This window comes from Pleurodeles waltl, chromosome 12 (genome assembly GCF_031143425.1).
Source record: "Pleurodeles waltl isolate 20211129_DDA chromosome 12, aPleWal1.hap1.20221129, whole genome shotgun sequence".
Classification (NCBI taxonomy): Eukaryota; Metazoa; Chordata; class Amphibia; order Caudata; family Salamandridae; genus Pleurodeles; species Pleurodeles waltl.
Window position 1 is genome coordinate 506,676,159 of NC_090451.1, and position 19,947 is coordinate 506,696,105.

Below are 19,947 nucleotides of genomic sequence, written 5' to 3' on the forward strand. Positions count from 1 at the left end.
CGGATTGGGATGCGTTGAATAGATGGTTCTGATCCAGGTGTGTCATGAGATGCTTGTTGATGATCTTTTCCAGTACCTTCACTGAAAAAGGGAGAAGGGAGATTGGCTGGTAGTTTTTGGGTGCGCTGGGTTTGGTGGAGGGTTTTTTGAGTAATGGGATGACTTCCTCTTGTTTCCAGGTGTCAGGAAATGTTGCGTTGGTGATAGATGTGTTGAGCAGGGTAGTGAGTTCCTGGCCGATCCTTTGGTTTCCAAGGTTGAAGATGTGGTGCGGGCATTGGTCTGTGGGAGCCCCTGAGTGGATGGATTTCATGGTGGAGGTCAGCTTGTGGTTCGTGTCCGTTATGGTGGTGGCGTACTGTCGAGCAACTCTCTAGGTATGGGTTGGGGTTTGATGTTTCTGTATATGGTTGCGATTTTGTCGTGGAAGAAATGGGCAAGGTTGTCGCACTGCTCCTGTGAAGTTGTGATGTTGTTTTGCTGGCAGCCGGGTTGGAGAATTCCTTAACGATGTTGAACAGTTCCTTGGTGGTGTTGGCGCTGGTTTTGATGCATGCGGCAAGGGCTGTCTTCTTTGTTGCCCTCAGGAGGCGGTGGTAGAGGCTGAGTAAGTCTTGAAGGCTGCTCTGTCCGAGGCATCCTTGCTGGCGCACCAACACCTCTCCAGCCGCTTGCTGTCTTGTTTGCTGTTCTGAGTTCTTGGGTGAACCAGTTGGCCTTTTTGGAGGATTTTCTCTTTTGCTGCTGTTGATGGGAACAATTCTGTTGGTGCAATTGGTGATCCAGGCATCAAAGTTTTTCCCTCCGTGTTCGAGGTTTATGGCGATAGTGGGCTTGGAGGTGCTGAGGGCATCTGCCTAGCTGATGTCTGAGATTTAGGGCCAGATGTAGCAAAGGTTTTTACCCATTCTGTGTCTATGGGAAAAAGTGTTCGTACATATGGCCCTTAGTTCCACCTCTGTTGGGGGGGCGCTGGTCATCTTGAGCCTTTGAGTTTTGAATCTTGATACTATAACGCTTAAAGCTTAACCTGTGAACTGGTTCAGTAGCTCAGCTTTCTTGGAAAAGATACAAGTGTAATCAATTACTAAATTGTCCCCAGTCGCTAGCTAAAAATTGTTGTTTGTAAGTCTACAATTTCCCAGTAAATCATGGAGATGTTAAGATTAGCCGCAAGCTTAGGATGACCCCATTTCCCACATTTCTCAAACTGGTATATTTACATATAGAATTTAAAGTTTTACTAACCAAACTGGGGGATCCCCAAGCCCTTCAGTTGGAGAATCTATTTTAAAAACTCTAGGAAGGTGCTCCTTAGACTTTAAGGACAAACGGTGGCAATGAGTTTTTAGACAAAATAGTTCTGCAGGGTCTCTTGAACATTTGTTTTCCATCGGGAAAAGTCATTTGCTTGTTGTTACAGCCACCTCGGGGTGTAGAAATTAATAAAATATCTACTTGCCCATAGGACATGTTCTTTCATAAATGTACTTGTCCTGTCCAAAAATCTACTTTTTCCTTTGGTGCCATGTGTAGCAGCGACAATTCATGGCAGCAGTCTCCTTATATAAGAACTCTGATAATTGCCTCTCTGATTATGCCAGAGGTAGTACTATAGAAAGGCATGAATTGTACCAATTTGCTTATTTTGCTACCTTTCAGCAGATCTACATACTTGGGCTGGAGGTAGCGGTAAACAAAAGTTCAAGTGTAGGTAATGCCTTTTTGAGTCTGTGCAAACCTACTAGCTTGCATGTTCTATGGGTTTTCACAGGCTCTTCTCTAATATTTTTATATACTGGGAAATGTTGTGTATTCACTCTTAACAAGGGCAGAAGTGTACAGGGTTGGGGAATAAAGTAGTTAGAGGTAAAGTGAGCTTGTAAACACTCAACATATTTTTGAATGAGCAAATCTACACGTGCATCTTTGCTCGTGCTAAAATGTAGTTCACAAATATTATTACAAATATTTCCTGGTTTACTTCTGTACATTGTTGTGAATTCATGAAATCTGTAAATCTGCACTAATGCAAAGACACATACCATGGGTCTATAATTTTGACTTTCTTTAACAATTGATCCACTGTTTAGGTCTGGCATTAACCAAGACCTTTTGTTTTTATTAAAATACTCTTTCTCTCTCTCTATCTTTTGACTGCCTTCCCTGTGAGCGATGGCAGTCTGCTCTTTCACAGAGAGTATATTGTCCTTCAAAGTATTTTTGTTCAGTGCCAGAAACTGCTGTGGCGTTGTGCAATTTTTGAGACAAGAAAATTGTTTTGCGTTTTGCCAGTGTTTGTTACAATGCTAAAGGCCCACAGATCCCACAACAGTAATGTTTTACAAAAGTCATGTCAAAATAAGACATGCATTGACAAAACCAAAAGACTGACCACAGATGTCAGATCGGTTGGCTTTGCCAATGCTTGTTTATTTTCATGTTTGGCATAATCTTGTTGAAACTGATTTTCCATTATGAATATTTCTTTGGAAATACTACCCTGCATCAAAACAGTTTACTGACTGATGCTTCAAAGAAATAGTACCTAAAATTGTAATTGCAAAATAGTTGAATTTTTTTACAAACATTTTATTTTGAAAACAAAGAATCATCACTCTTGCTTTCATACTTCTGCAAATATTTGCATCTAATCGGAGAGCATTGTGGGAGCATTACATCTAGCATCCCATTGTGAAATGTTTGGACACATTTTTTCACAGTAGTGGGGTCCAAGCTTACAACAGCTAAATACCTCACCTTAGTAACAAAGGCTTTTGCATTAATGAACCACAAATACAGGGTCGAACAACATAAACATATGGACACAAGTATTACCTCAACTGCAGACAATTCTCTTCCCTGCTCTTAAATGTGGTACTGTAAACTAGCAGCCAAAGGGTTTGTGCTGCAGGGGGTCGGGCCTACTTGTACCAAGGACAAATGAAACATCAAAACATGTTGTCCTTGATCCCAGACACTATGTCCTGGGCGTCAGGCTATAGAAATTCCACACCCCTGTACCTCTTTCTAAATTTGGGCTGGCATCCTGGTAGTTACTTTATCCTAACACCCCAGATACTTAGATATTTGGGAGGACCCAGATTAATCTGCATCTGTAAACCCACAGGTGGAAATGTCCGAAGATTGAGCATAATTAACTCCCAAGCTAGTAGTGCTTCTGCTAGATTTATCTCACTGAAGCCCTATCTTTTCTTAGGGTCTCTACAGGGCTTAACAGATACAACGTTTGAATAAGTTATCAAATAACAAAATCCTACATTAGAAATCAAATGGGCTACTTCTTCAACAGTACCTGATTTTCAGAGGCATCATGTGGTAGCGTGTAGACTTGTCGTAAAAACAAGATCCTTATTAAGTAATCTAGGACTGCAGCAGCCTTGTAAGTCCAGGATAGAGCTACCAGGATATAACTCTTTAAAGGCTATCTCGTACTTGGCCCTTTCATTGGTGCAGGCTCATTTGTGGAATGCATTTACTGCAGGCCAAAATGTTACTTTTCTTCTGCCATGTAAAGAATCTGGATGTAAGGACTGATCTCCCTTTTGCATCTTATGGCTGTAAACCCATTAATGACAGTTAGACCTGTTGCCGTTCTGAGGTGTATCAACTTTTGACCATACATGCAAGCAAGAATGACAGTTGACAAATGAGTCGTATGGTTAAAATTTTTACAGTTTAGCAGACTATCAAAGCTGCCTAGGCATACCTGGACCAGTGGTAATACTAAAGCATCAAGATCCTTTTCTGCTACTTTTGTGGTGCTGGATGAAGTGTCTCAGGAACAAGATGAAATAATAAAAATAAAAAAAAGTAATTGGTGGAACGTTTGAAATTATCTCAACAATTGGTCAGGCCACATCCCAGACTATCTAAACCAGAACTGAAACAACCTAAGAGTGTTTTCGCCGTAGATTGGGCTCTGCGGTCAGGTGCAGGGTGGTTCAAATGGGACAGGGATCTGGGCATAACCATCTCACTTAGGGTGTTACACTGAAGTAAACAAAAATGTAAAGGGTAGAATTAATCTTAGCTACTGGTAATTACTCAGAGCTGCATCCAAGTCCATCGTTTTTTTGGGACTTTTTTTTTTGCCCACCGTGCTACTTCAGTTTAAACCCAGGAATGGGCAAATCCGTTTTTTTGTTTACTTGCCCCACCCTAAGTGTTACAGGTATGTGCAGACTTGGGTTCTGTGCTTACTGTCATTGGAGTCGATCTACATACAAATAAAGACCTCCATCTAGGGCAAAACTGGTCTTGGGTTGCTTGTGTTCCAGTTCAGAGAGGACCTGGCTTGGTAGCTTGGGCCAAAAGCTTCCATATAGACAGCCATTTGGATCACTTTGTGACACCAAAGAACACAATCTACCAAAATCACACAAGTAGGTTTAGGTTTTCTGTTCACCAGGGAAGTATTTTCGATTCCCTGTTCAGGGATATTTGCGGACACTTTTCCCTGATACCTCTAGACCCAAGAATTCTGTGGAAGTTGAAAAATTTACCTTGTATGTTGATACTCAATGTCCCAGCATGGGCCAGGTCATTTTGATGTACAGGGCTGTTGATTCTATCAATAGAAATACTGATCCAATTCACAATTGACTCATACCTTTGATTCAAGAATCGAGGACAGATGTTACATCACAACCCAGAATCTCTGCACATAACTGCCTGACTGCTACAGACCTAGATTAGCGATCCCTTAACATGCAATCGAACTGGAGAGAGATTCTCCAGGCAGCTAGAGTCCAGTTAGGTTTAATCCTCTAAAAGGGAAATAATTCTGTTTGATGCGTTAACATGAGATACTGCCCTATCTCATTCATCTAGTACAGTCTGGCTAACTAATTCTTGAATTAGGGTACAACTAGTGGCTATATCTGGATACCCTATGACCCTCATCGCTCTGTCTTTCTTCGCTAGAGTGGTTAAGGAATATGAGATGTCTTTTTCACATCGTCCCTCCTCTAGCAAAAAAATCCACCAGCTTAAAAACTCAGTTGGGTGATCTGAAGTCTTATCAAACCTTTTAAGACTATACCTAAGGCATACCTTCTAATGCTGTCACAGAAGACTGCTTTCTTATTAGTAATAACATGTATAAGACGAATCAGCAAAATACAAATGTCTTTTCTAAACCAGCCTAATCCAAAATTTGACAAGAAACAGGTCGCTATTTATACATATTCTAAACTCATACCATAGCTACCAACATTGTCCCATCTGAATGAGAATATTAATGTACCATTTATTTTTTCTATAACCATCTACAGCTGCAGAAATGTTAGTAAATTCTTGAAATTTGAAAAGGGTTTTGCAAGACTGATCAACTATTTATTTCATATGGAAATATTTTAGCAAGTGGTACTCTTTGTCAAGACAAAAGAAAAAAAAATAGTGATGGCTGGCCTGCTTTAATTACTAGCAGCCATTGGTAATTACTCTGGGACACAATCAAGTCCATTTGTTTGCCCATCGTGCCAGCTCAGATATGAATCAGCAAAATTCAACTCAGTCTTTGTTCTGTTCGAATGGAACTCTCCAGCCCAAACTTGAATGGCCAGGTCTCCTCTCAATGGGAACACAAGCATTGCTATACCTGTTAAGCTTTTGACAGTAGGGTACAACCGGAGTCATATGGCACAGTGAGCATGGGACCCAAGTTTTGGCATACCTGGTGCACTGAGTGCATCACACTAAAGAAAATTCTGCTACTGGTAATTACTATAAGTCACAGTATAGCCCACCTTTTTTTGCCTAACATCTCATCTTAGACAGAAACTAGCCATATGCAAGTCAGCCTTGGTCCTGCTCCAGAAATAATAGGGCAGTCAGAACTACTAGGCCAGGTCCTAACACACCAGGAACACAATAAACACCATACTATTTTGTGGCCTAATTCAGCCTCATCAGTAGGGTGCAGCTTGAGTTGTATGGCACAGTGAGCACAGGACCTACATCTGGGTATACTAGTCCTACTTAGGACGTCACACTGAAGAAAACAAAAAAAGCGATTGCCGGATTGATGGAGTTAATCTCAGCCACTGGTATTTACTATGGGCTATTATAATCCAGAATGAACGGCTAGGCCAGGACCCCCCTCAACAGAAACACAGGCAAGTCCAGAATACTTTCGGTCTATTTAGGCTTCATCCCTTCTTTTTTTTTCTTTTGTCAAAACAGAACATAGCACCCTGGTTCTCAGCGTGCATCTCCCACTGCATTGCTAAAGCTGGTTGCCCTCTCAGAGACTGAATAGGAGTGCATTCAGTGAGATGCATAACTGCCACAGATGCCATGTTTATTGGAGTGTCTTAGAGGAGTGACTTGGTTTTGTACCCACTTCTCCAAATAGCATTATTGTCTTGATGGCAAGGCAGTGGTGCACAACTTAATTCATTAAGGTGATCTATATTTCCTCCCATGCATTAGACCTAATGTGATATGCCGGTTTAGTAATCTTATGGTTGATGGCATGGGTGACTGTCGATTCACATGCTCTGCATACTCCTGCAATCTAGTGTTCGTTCTGGAGTAGTGCAAGTTGTTTTTCTTCATAGAAGTGTTTTGAGTCACTGGATTGAGTGACTCCCCTCTCTGTGATAGTGCGTGTGGGCATCAACTCCTTTGTTAGATTGTTTTCTCTCTGCAATCGGTTTTGAATGTGTGTCGTAACTCAGTCTTTGACTTGATCCTGTTTGAAATCTTTCTTCTATTTTACCCTCTCTCTCTATGGTATTGTTTTGTGATAGCACTTCTTCCATCCTAGAGCTTGATTTGAATTGTCAGCCCACGCACCAACCGCATGCCCTTCGGGGCTTCTATACCCAACTCGGGCCTATCTTCCACACAGCACTGATGAACATGTTGACCTGACAGTACGGATGCCATTCTGTTTCTGTCTTAATTGCCTGGCAAAATTTCAACAAATAGACCAACATCTGGTGTGTAATATTTGCCTCTCTCCTGAACCTGTGACACCTGCAAATCTTTACAGTCAAAGTAGATGCTTTGGGACCGAAGAGCACATCGATTGGAAATGGCACACATGACTCCGGTCGACGCTTCAGACATCTTTGGGGAGGAGCATACACAGGAGGAGCCCCAGCAGGAGGAAACCCTTTCCATCCAGGACTCTTCCGACTCCGACACTCAATTGGACATCAAAAGTCATGAGATTAACTCTGCGCAACCCGTGAGTAAAGTGGTCCCCTCTGCCCACCCCAAGACCCTTAAAAGGCCCCTTCTCGAGGTCACTGGTCTGCTACTGCCACTAGGCCATCGTCAGACCTGGAAGGATACTTCAGCTGTGCTGCCTCCGGGCTCAGCACCGAAAACAACTTCCAAGACCAAGCATTCGGCTTCAGATTCAACCTCCTTCTCATCGGACTGAGAGATTGTCTCCATCTCAATTTGAGCTTCGGCTTCGGTGCAGAGCAAACCGCACCAATCAAAATCTTCATTGCCAAAACACAAGAACCAAAATCATCTGAACAGAAGGACTCAAGCCAGTCTTCTGCTACTCCTTCACCAATGGAGTCCATATTGTCGAATATGGATGCCTATTAGCACTAACTCCAAATTCCATCAGATATGCAGAATCCTAGATCTTTACCCAGAATGCATAGTTTTGTGATTTATTGTAAATTCATTTAGTAGTTATGATGGAATTCTGGTTCAAAATTTATAGATATATTGACGATTGGTCTGAAATTCTAAAGTTCAAGCCTTCTGATTAGCTGAGGGTTTTTATGGAGAGAGCGCTCTGACTGGCTGACCGCAACGTCACCTGAAATATTACTATAACCATTAAAGGTTCATGGGGGAACTTGCCCTGCAAATGTTTTTTTTTAAAAAAAAGAACATAAGGAGTCAGGATAATGGTGCTCTGACCCTCTTGCCCTTGTGGTGAGAGTCCTACTTAGATTCCTCCGGCATCAATTCCTTTTTCCCCTGGTGTTGTGCGGTCCCGGTGTTGTGCAGGTTTCTTAATACACCCAGGTTCAGCCTGAGGTCAGCGCATCTGTGATTACGTATCATTTTGGGAAAAGGGGACTGTATATCCATTGATGGTTCCTACAGTCGTGCCCTTCGTGTGGGCTGATTTGCACATTTGTAGGCCCTTATTCTGGGTAGGGACACCACCAACATGTTACAAAAATGTGGAGGGTACATTGAGTGCTGCAGCCCCCTAGAAATCATTTACTGAATGTAATCCTATGCTCTTGTGGTGCATACAACGTGACACTTGGAAACATTTATGGTACCGCATAACTGATGTAATTGTGTATGTCATGAGTGATGTAATGTTTGCGGTCATTTTCAATGTTTTTTGTTTTGTTTAAAACTGTATTTTTAACTGATTTTCAGCTAACTGTGAAGTCATTTTAAGCTTTAGTTTTTATGTGACGTTATAGTTAGGAATGTTAATAAGATGTAAGGTTACGTTAAAATAAACCTTAGAAATTCACTTAGAAAAAATGTAACGTTATAGTTAGATGTTGAAATGAGTTAAAAGCAAAAGAAATGCTGAAATTCGCCAGCTATAGTTAAGTGAGGTAATTACAACCTGTGCTCCCACCCCACCACCATGCACTGCTTATGATCTTTCAAATTACACCTGTATGGCCTGCTGTGCTGGCACAGCCCCTCCTGCCTTCCCTGTGTGGTAAATATGGTGCCCTTTCCCCCTTCTTTTGTCAGAGTCCAGCCCTTACCCCCTACCTTCTGCCTTCCTTGGTCTTTTGTGCATGCACCAACCCCACCCTCTTGCCCACCATGGTCTGTTGTGCTGCCATCAACCCTCCTGCCCACATAAGTAGTCCATTGTGCACTGTGCTGCCACTGCCTCTCCCACCTGCCCTGCTTGCTGCCCTTGACCACCTCCCATCTGCCGTTCTTGTGCAGCTCCAGTCCCCTCCCTCCTGCCTTCTATGATGCGTTGTGCTTCCACTGCGTCTCTTGCATTCCCTGCATGAATAACTGGCTGCTTCTCCCCTCCATTGTCTATTTACATGCTGCCCCTGCCCTCCTCTCCTACCTCAATGATTTGTGCTGCCGCTGCCCCTCCTGCCTGCCCTGCATAGTCTCATGTGCTGCCACTGCCCATTGCACCTACCCTGTGTGTTCAGCTTGCTGCCCCTGTCCCCTCAACATTGCCTTTTGTGGTCAGAGTCCATGCCCTTACCCCCCTTCCCTCTTGCCCTCCATGGTCCTTTGGCATGGCCCTACCCCCTTCCTCCTGTCCTCCATACTTTGTTGGTCTGCTGTTGCCCCTGCAGCCTGCCTTGTGTGGTCATAGTGCTACCTTTGCCTCCCTTCCCCCACACCCACTATTGTCCGTGTGCATGCCCCTGCCCCTTCTTCCTGCTCTTTATGGTCCAGTGTGCTGCCACTGCCACTCCGACTTCTCCTGCGTGGTCAGCTTGCTCCCCCTGTCTACTTCCATCTGCCCTTTTTTGCCATGTGTGTTCCCCTCTTCCCTACCTTTTGTCATCCAAGATCTGTTATGCAGCCATCCCACATACGGAGTGTGGTCTATTGTGCTGCCACATTCCTTGCTGCATGCAATACATGGTCAGCTGCTGTGCCTACAACATCAGTCCTGCCCTCTGTTTCATTGTCCTGGCAAAACCTGTCTGGCCTCTCCTGCGTAATTGACTGGTGGCTCTTGCCCCCGTCCCTGGACCTTCATGATCCGTTGTTCTGCTGCTGCACCGCCTACCCGTCCTTTGTGGTCCATTGTGCAGCCACTACCCCTCCCTCCTTCCTGGCAAACCTGCTGCCTCTGCTCCTTTCCCCTTTGTTGGCCAAATCCCTGTACCGCCTGTCCCTTCCCTCTCTGGGTTCTCATGACTAACCACAGCGCTAACATTTTGTATTTATGACAAAGGTGTGGCACACCTGAAGTTATCTTGATGAAATCAAAACTGTAAAATCTAATGCATTTCCTTCAGAAATTAACAAAACAAGTGTTTTATCCCTCAAATTACAGTTAGAGCTCTACAAAGCTAAAATCAGGACACATTTTCTGAGTTTGCAAATAGAGTATTTAAACATTTTTTGTATCCAGTTCATCACTCATTTGTTGCACAAGTTACTTAAGCATTCTGAACGCTTCTATCATTAGGCTATATTTAGGCTACCCTTGGTTGTTATTTAGGCTACATTTGACCCCCCACCCCCTTTCTGGAGGCCACCTTTGGAGACCATTTTTGTTAACAAGCTCCCTTATTTATTGTATATGACAGACTTCTAGTTGCAGATTCCTTACCTTTGAATTTCCCCAGGCATCAGACTGGATCCGGAGAATTTTTCTTCGCGCAGTACCCCTGCAAGCCATTAGGTGGCATTGGTTGACTCCGTGGGCGTTGTTGGCGTCGTGATGACGTTGTGGTCGTATATAGGTGCCACCTCAGTGCTCACATCGGTTCTTTTCTTTCTGCGCCAGCCTATGCGCAGATCCGGAGAAGCGCTACCCCAGTCATTTTTTTTTCTAACTACGACATTTTGTCGAATTAGTTTTTGATGAGTTGAGATGCGTTGAGGGATTTCCTGTTCGATCGGATTTAAGCCCTGCGACTCCTGTCACTGCATGATGTCGGTGACCGGTCTACACCTTGTGTGCCTCTGGTGTTTGGAACACGACCACGACCCGAAGTCGTGCTCCGAGTGACGTGACATGAACCCGAAAGCTTTGAGGGAGAGGTCCCTGAAGCTCATCGCAGCCCGACACTCGACTCCGTGTCATTCCTGGTCCCTTTTGAGAGGAAGAGCAGGAGAGTGGTCGCAGAGTCACCACCATTCTTCTTTGTCCAAGTCATCTGGACATTCGGGTAAGAAGTCAAAGAAGGCGAAACATTCTTCGATTTAGGCCCGTCGCTCGCATGACGCTACGTGGGAAAAGCGTCTATGTTTTAGGCCTCTGTCTTCGGAGCCTCACTCCGGGTCCGCTGATCGGTTGCATCGATGGTGGCACTGAGATGCCACGCCTGGATGAGGACGTATGGCTTTTTGATGGATGTCCAGCAATTTTTGATGGACATGTCCTTTGGCACTTGTCTCTTCTGAGACAAGCTAGAGTCAGCGCTCCAGCGGATTAAGGATTGACTGGCTACGGCTCGGTCCCTTGGCCTCGCAGGTGCTCCTCGTCCCCTTCAGTCCACCTCTCGCTCCTTTCATGGCAACGGATGGGGCACCCAACCGTGTCCATTTCCACTGCAAAGCCCCTGAGCGGACGCGGGATCCACCGAGCTCATGGATCAGGGAGTCAGCGGGCCGCCCAGTCCACCATGCCCTCTCCTCTGCCTCAAAACCTTCCTAGTCTGTTGGGACATCCAGGGCCAGTTGGCGGCAGAATTCACCATCATCTGCCTCACTGGGAATCCATCACCACGGACAGGTGGGTTCTACAGATTGTCCGAAGGGCTAGTCCCTCCCCTTCGAGACTTCTGCTCCAGCCATGCCACCATCTTTCGATCACCTGTAGTAGGATCATTTGGCACTTCCCCGTGAGGAAGTCATGACTCTCCTGGCCAAGGTAGCTATAGAGAGGGTCCCTGCACCAGAAGTAGGTCGTGGTTGCTATTCCTGCTACTTTCTGGTGCCCAAAAATGACAAGGGTCTTTGCCCTATCCTAGACCTCCAATCCCTCAATCTCTTCCTCAAGAAGGAGAAGTTCAAGATGTTAACCCTGGCTCAGGTCCTTTCTGCCCTGGATCCTGGATGGTTGCATTGGACTTGCATGATGCCTATTTCCATATTCCTGTCCTGCCGGCCCACAGACGCTACCTACGATTCGTGGTAGGTCACAAGCACTTTCGGTTTTCGGTTCACCGTGCTCCCCCTTGGCCTTACCAGTGCCCCAAAGCTGTTCAGGAAAGGGATGGTAGTGGTTGCAGCTCATCTGTGCAGGTTAGGGGTCCCAGTCTTCCCCTAATGCGACGATGGCTGTTGAAGGCGGACACGCCCCAGAAAGTCGTCTCCCAACTCCAGACTACAGTGAACACCCTGCATTCGCTGGGGTTGACTGTCAACGTGCCGAAGTCACACCTGACTCCTTCTCGGACACTCCCTTTCATTGGAACTGTTCTGGACACAGTGCAGTTTCGGGCTTATCCTCCCGAAAAGCGAGTCCAGGATATTCGGGCTACGATACTGGTGTTTCACCCTCTATCCTGGATTTCAGTGACAATGATTCTGAGGCTGCTGGGCCTCAAGGCCTCCTACATTCTGCTGGTCTAACATGCCAGATGGCATATGCGGCTCTGCAGTGGGACCTGCAGTTCCAGTGGGCGCAGCATCAGGGGTATCTCTCAGACATGGCTCAGATCTCAGAGGGAACTGCGAAAGACCTGCAGTGGTGGTTGTTGAATCCAGATTGGGTCAACGGCAGATCCCTCTCCCTTCCCCAGCCAGATCTCACAGCAGTGACATATGCATCACTCCTGGGATGGGGCAGCTACATGGGAGAGGTGGAGATCAGAGGCCTCTGGTCTCCATATCAACCTTTTGGAGCTCCGGGCAATCGGACTTGCATTGAAAGCATTCCTTCCTTCTCTCAAAGGGAAAGTGGTGCAGGTGTTCACTGACAAAACCACCGCCATGTGGTATTGCAACAAGAAGGGCGGAGTGGTGTTGTGGACCCTTTGTCAAGAGGCTCTTCACTTCTGGACATGGCTGGAACGGCAGGGCATTTCCCTGGTGGTTCAACATCTGGCATCCTTTATGAAAGCCAGAGCAGACAAACTCAGCTGTTGATGCGTAGTTGATCACGAATGGTGTCTCCATCCGGAGGTGGCTCAAGGTCTCTTTCAGCAGTGGGAGCAGATCCTCCCGAAAGGGCAGTCTGATCGGAGAAACAACGGCCATGCTCAAGAGCTCAGGATACCAGACTCTGTGTGCCTAGTCCAGAGCTACCACGATTACTTGGGCCAGGTTTTGCCTTTATCTTCTTCAGGCCTCCACAGAGAACGCGCAATGTCAACTGCTTTGCACATTGAAGTTTCCAAGGCAGCACTCGCTCAGCGATGCTTTTCGTCACAAGTGGAATTCAGGACTCCTGTACGCCTTCCTGCCATTACTACTTCTGCCCAGAGTTCTGAAGAATATAAAGGCAAAACCTGGCCCAAGTAATCTTGGTAGCTCTGGACTAGGCACAAAGAGTCTGGTATCCTGAGCTCTTGAGCATGGCCGTTGTTTCTCCGATCAGACTGCCCCTTCGGGAGGATCTTCTGTCGCAGTAGCAGGGGACGGTTTCCACCTGAACCTGTCCAGTCTCCGCCTCCTTGTGTGGAGATTGAGTGGTGACAGTTGACAGCGTTTGACCTTTGCACCCGAAGTCTGTAATGTCATCTTGGCAGCCAGGCGTCCCTCCACCAAAACGGTATACGCCTGTAATTGGAAGAAATTTGTGGCATGGTGTATCAACAAATCTGTTGATCCCCTCTCTGCACCTCTCTCAGAGATTCTCCTCTTTATTCTGTCTCTTGCCCAGCAGGGCTCTAGTCTAAGCATCCTCAAGGAATATTTGTCTGCCATCACTGCATTCTTAAGGCTACTAGACCAACCTTCTCTTTTCAAATCTCCCATTGTTGGGAGGTTTGTTAAAGGCCTCACTCATGTTTCCTCCTGTGCCGTTCATCATGCCCCAATGGGATTTGAACTTGTTCCTCACATAACTCATATGCTTCCCTTTCGAAGTACTCCACAACTGTCCTTTATGGCTATTAACCCTTAAAACAGCTCTCTTGATTGCCATCACCTCTGCTCTCAGAGTAAGTGAGCTTCAGGCTCTTTCTTCGAAGCCGCCATTCCTAGCAGTGCATCCTGACAAATTGGTGCTTCGTACTAGAGCTTCCTTTCTTCCCAAAGTGGTACCACCGTTTCACGTAGGCCAATCTATCACCTTACCTACTTTTTACGCACCCCCCACATCCCTCTCATGAGGAGGAGAGACTCGACCATCTGAATCCAAAAAGAGCGTTAGTGTTCTATCAAGTTCGTACTAAAGATTTCCGGGTGGACGATCAACTTTTTGTAGGATATGTGGGTGCGAAGAAAGGGAAGGCGGTGCAGCAGAGGACCATCTTACGATGGGTAGTCCTCTGCATCAAGATGTGCTACGAATTGGTGAAAAAGCAACCCCCTGAGCGTTTGCGCGCTCATTCTACCAGAGCAACTGCTGCTACCACAGCGTTAGCATGCGGAGTTCCAGTCCTGGATATCGGTCAAGCCTCAACGTGGGCGCCCTTACATATGTTCACCAAGCACTACTGCCTAGACAGTCAGGTCCGCAGGGATGGCTATTTTGGCCATTTGGTCCTGCAGGATTTTTTTGGTTTTATCTTAATTCGCAGCCCACCACCAGGGATAGTATTGCTCGGGTATCAATTCAAAGGTAAGGAATCTGCAACTAGACGTCTCTATCACATGTACAAGTTACTTATCTTCGGTACCTATACATCTGGTAGAGACATATTCTAGTTGCAGATTCCTTACCGACTCACCCATCCTCCCCATACTGTAAACTGATTTCTAGGGTCAGGTACTTCCCTCTAGGGACCGTAGTTTTGGTTCACCATTCTCCGTGTTCTTCATGGCTCTGCACTGCTAGTGTGTAAAGTTGTGATAAGAAACTGACGTCAGCGTGCCAGGGTGACACCTATATACGACCACAACATAATCACGGCGACCACCATGCCAGTGACGCCCGCGGATTACACCGATGCCACCTAATGGCACGCAGGGGTACTGCTCGAAGAAAAATTCTTCTTATCGAGTCTGATGCCTGGGGAAATTCAAAGGTAAGAAATCTTCAACTAGAATATGTCTCTACCAGATATATCATTACTGAAGGTCAGTAACTTATACTTTACTGCATTATCCTTTGTAGAAAGTGCTTTCAGTTTTACAGATTCCATTAAGGTGGCATTCAGGTGTGCCACATTTTTTTCGTAACTACAGACATTGTCATCTAGGACACTAGATGCTCATTAGGACAGTGTGGTAAATCTGTAGTTAATCTCCAGGAAATTAACTGGCCTTCTTCTGCTGGTCGTGACAGTACATGTTACAGTCTGGATGTCAGAATGTTCTACTGATGTGAATGAGTAAGGTATTTGAGAACTCATAAACATATATCCTATTTTTGCTTCCTACAGCCCTAAACATAATTTCTACAATGTTTCACATCTTTGATTCAATCAAGATGCCTTCGGGTGTGCTAGACTTTTGTCATCAATAATGTAGCGCTCTAGTTGTCAGAACGCTCTGTGAGGCTGCAATAGAACACTGAGGAATCAACTGACAGGCTGCTGCTGTTGGAAGTAGGTTTCTTACAGTATGTCATACTTAATTTTCACATGGCTGTGGAAGATAGTGTTAGAGCTCACAAAATGTGCTCTTGTTTTAGCTTCTGGAGCACCTACCATAACCTTTGAGGTTCAAGTGCCAGCAAAGGATTAGCATTTTGCACAGGGCGAAATCACCTTAGAATATACCACTACTATGATATTTCAAAAAATGTATATTGTAACTAAAATCTGTAAATCTGTTATCAGCCCTTATATGTGCTACTTTTTGTGACCTTCACAAAAATTCAACACTAAGATGGGAACCATGGTCCCCATGCTCTTTGGGGTCAGGGTGGGCTCACCTTGCCACCTTAATTTTTTTTTCATTCATTTTCAGGACACAGGGATCGTGTCTCTGATTCCTGTAATGGCTGTCACAACAGATTGTGACCAACCAACCAGAATTGACTAGTCCCCTTTAAAGTGGCCAATCCGAGGGTATCTGGATACCAACTGTCAAGATGTCACTAACTTTGTACACCACAAAACACTGCTTGTGAATAAAGATATAGCTTTCTGCCAAATTTGGTGTAATTCTGTTTAAACATTTTTTCTCTAAAAAGCTATCTAAAATTGCTGTTGGAAATTTCATGAGGAAAAATGTGTTTTGGGAACTGCCTTTTTTTTCCTCAATCCCCTGCTTGACTGATCACCCCAAAATATGAACTGAGAAATAACTGAGGTGGATGAACTTTTTGTATTGGCAGAAACTTTTTGCATTGACCCAAAAAGAACTGAAGTTGATGAACTTTTTGTGTGGCAAGTATCATGACAATTCGGCAGACAGTTCTAAAGTTATTAGCAAAACTAAAAAACGCTCTCCCAATAGAATGTGTGACATAACGGTAGCTACAATGAGGTAACCACCAGTGTGTAATATGTAGGCATATGCGAGTCATAAGCAGTTAATGAGATGGCTCAGTAAACCATAAATGTGAATATCAGATTATTTTTTTTTTAATTTTAAAGTTTTAGTTTTTACCTCATTTCAACACCTTACTAAAATGTCACTTTAATCTTTTTTTTAAATCTTTTTAGTTTTTTCCAGTAAATATATTTGTTTATTCCAGACATTCATGCTGGTGCTAAATGCAAGTACAGTTGGTGAATTGTTTTCTACCAGTTGTTAAATAACCTGTCTCTCTTCTTTCAGTGTTGGAATTTCCCAAAGACTTATCAGACATGTTTGATCCAACAAAAGGTTTGTCCTTCCGTCTCCTCTTCCTTACACCCACCCATAACCTGTGCGCCGGTTGTGCCAAACACTTGACACTTCATTAATTTCCCTTAAGTGCTTTGTTTACCACTTCTCTATACATTACTGGCCTATCGGTCTTGATACGATCTCTCTGCCCAGTCTGGCCAGTATTGCTCTTTTTTCTTTCCTACTTACATGTCATACACCTACCTCCATATAGTATTTCTTCATCATCTCAGATTATTTTCAGTTTTCATGAATTCAAGTTACTTTATTGCGTCATCTGGAACATTTCTTAAGGACCTGTTTTCTTTTCCAGAATGTCTCGCCTCTGACTTGTTAGAAGAATTGATGTCCTCAGAGGGTGAGTATTTTTTCATTCTCACTTGACTTTTCAGAAGTACATCTCATTGAGCACCTTTTTCGGTGGCCTCTAACATTAGCTAGTTATTTCACTAATCTATTCCACAGCTTAGTCTTTGTAGCACCTGTGCATCTCTTTCAAATGAGTTGATGTATGCTAGGGTGTAAATAAAGCATACGAAGTAGTAGTTGTGGTAGCAGTAAAAAAAAAAAAAAAGGTGTATGAGGAATCCATAATGTGGTTTCACAATTCCATGGGTGTGTTGAGTGTTGGGGACGAATAGCTATAACAGGTAATTTAGGTGGTTTTGATCTACATTTAGAAGAACCTTGCATGGTTGTTGATTTTGAAGACTTATAAAGGGCATCAAGAGTGTAAAGATACACGCTAAGGCAAAGGTGTTCGGATCAAATGGAGAGAGTTGATTGGTAAAAGAAGATTAATGATAGATGCATGCAAGGGCTTATGGAAGGAGCTAGAGGTTTGAACAGTAGTTGGGGTTTATGGTGGTGGTGTATGCTGGTGAGGAAAATATTGGGGTATTTTTCCATTTACTTAAATTTTTCATGATATGTTATTTATCTCCTCTATTAGTCCCGTTTCCTGCATTCCTACTATCTTCTTTTCAATATTGTGATTCTCCATTTATCACTACACTTATATTCGTCCCTCCTTTCTGCATGCCGGTGCACTCTGAGAACTGGCTTTTCTGATTCTTCTTTGTACCACCATTTGGATTGGACACCCTTCCTGTATCCGTCCCTTGCTCTTGCACTCTGTTTTCCATCCCATTCCAATAATTTCTTACTCTATCCATTCCTTTTCTTTTTCTTCTCCTTTTACGATTAAACAACCTTAAATCCTCCTACTGAAAATTTTTCCAATTCCTTTTTCACTGCCCTCCCTTTTATCTCCATTTAACTGAATATTTTGTTTCTTCAGCCTCTTTTGATTATCTTTTCGTTTCTTATCTTACACATATTATGACCTTCTTTTCTTAGTGTTTATCCCTTTGCTTCGACTCTCGCCTCCTCCTGGAGATCATGACTACATCTACAACTTGGATGAGAGTGAAGGCGTCTGCGACCTCTTTGATGTACCCAACCTCCCCCTCTGACCTTTGAACTGCGCCATTTGGCTTTGTGAATACAGACTGTTTTTTAACAAATTTGGATAAGATATATATTTTTGGATTCATTGTGTGAATGGCGACTTAGCAAAAGGAAATAATCCTTTATGGCTTTTCGTTTTGCCTGAACTGGAAATCTCTCTTCTGAAGATACGTGGTGGAAGCTCTAGCAAACCCCTTTGGGTGCCCTGTCTTCACGAGAGATGCAGATCTTCTCACCACTCACAGCATAACCTGGATTTGACATGTATTTGTAGGAGGTACTTCTAATTCACTCTGGGTGTCGGAGATATCTACGTGGCACAGAGAAATTGCTCACGCTGGGTGTGACAAATCTCATATGACATGCACAGATTGCTTTTTATTCGCATAATTTGACTCTTCCATTACTATGCCATGCAATAATCTTTCACAATGTGCTTTTTTACCAGAGTTGCGGGAACAACACACTTTTTTGTGTGATGAGGAAACATTTCAGATTCAATCCAGTGATGCTGTGCCCTCTGCTGTTGCAGTGTATAGCTACAGTTTTACGTTTGTGATCTCTCTTCCCATCGACTATGTAACAAGCATACATTCTAAAGCTGATAGGAACGCTGGCAATACCAGCAAATTCCGGAACCGTCCACTAACGACTCTGGCTGAGAATTCTAATACTGGGCTACATATAAAAAGTTGTTGTATTCCCATAGACATTGATGAAGATGTTTTAGAAATCCAGTCACTAACTATCCACATGTTTTCTGAGTCGGCTTAGTTGCCCAATGCATTCACAGTGCTTCAGGATCAAGAACAACTCCCGGTATACACTGGCTGTCAAGTCTCTTCACCTCACATTCTTGCCTGTACATGATGCTTTCAGGGTAACACATCTCTTAACTAGATACATCCATTAAGTTGCTCATTGTGTCTGACAAATCTTTTTGCATTTTTGCAAATCCAATACATGAACTGTGGATTTTTCAGTTTCTGGAGCTGCTTAACGGAGTACATTCACAGACTGCACATGATTCACTCCAGGAAGCATAAGAAACCAATATTAAAGATCTGAAACACCATCAATTTGACAGCCATCTATTTTCAGTATCTACTGGAGGAAGGGTGCGGAGAGAAAATCATTAGTATCACACAGCTAATTTCCTGTCCTGCTACCCTTTTGCTTCATGAAATATGTATTCTACAGTCCTAGTTCTGTGATAGAATGTGGCACTGATGCAGTTGTGATGCTTTTCAGTAGACTTTACACCCTACTGCTACTTGATCAAGTTATATTGTACTGCAGGTTTGGTACTGTGTGATAATGTACAGTGTCATTATGTTGCAGTCCTAAAGCTATGTGATAAAAGCAGATTTCCTTGTACTGAAGTCCCTGGTGCTCTGTGATTGAATGGAATGCCGTTTCAATTTCCCTTATTAATACAATTTCTTGCTACTGTGCTACTCAATTTTTCATTATAATGCATTGGGATAACCTAACCCTTGCACTACATGCTGAATTTGTTAAACCAGTGCCTTTTTTAAATAACTTTTGGATATCTTTGTTTTTAATACAAGGTGTCCTGATTTTGTCTGTCCCCCCTATGTTTGCAAAATAGAATACCAAGATGGGCAATATGTGTGTGTAAATAGTCATGCTCGTATTTAACCAGCACAAAAATTGTCACAACCAATAATTTGTTTTTTTTCTGTTCTGCCTTCATGGAAGGTGTGATATAATTCCCTGATTCAGTGGTATGTGTTCCGTTGTTAGCCCCCAACCATTTGTAGTTTTGTACATGATGCAGAAACTGTATTTTTCCCCTCCTGCATGTGCAGCAAGAAAAAACGTTCAAATTGACTACTTACTTTAATAGTTAAACCAGTGAAAATGTTATGATCT

At 43.8% G+C, this 19,947-nt stretch overlaps 1 protein-coding gene across 1 annotated transcript in view; it reads left to right on the plus strand.

Moving 5' to 3' along the window:
- E2F4 (E2F transcription factor 4) overlaps positions 1-19,428 on the plus strand; it is a 281,939-nt gene extending 262,511 nt beyond the window's left edge. Inside the window, exons 8-10 of the mRNA XM_069217276.1 lie at positions 16,531-16,578; positions 16,895-16,939; positions 17,941-19,428. Coding sequence (XP_069073377.1) covers positions 16,531-16,578; positions 16,895-16,939; positions 17,941-18,056 — 209 coding nt within the window. The 3' untranslated portion in view covers positions 18,057-19,428. The remainder of the gene's footprint in view (positions 1-16,530; positions 16,579-16,894; positions 16,940-17,940) is intronic.
- Positions 19,429-19,947: the final 519 nt, after the last annotated feature.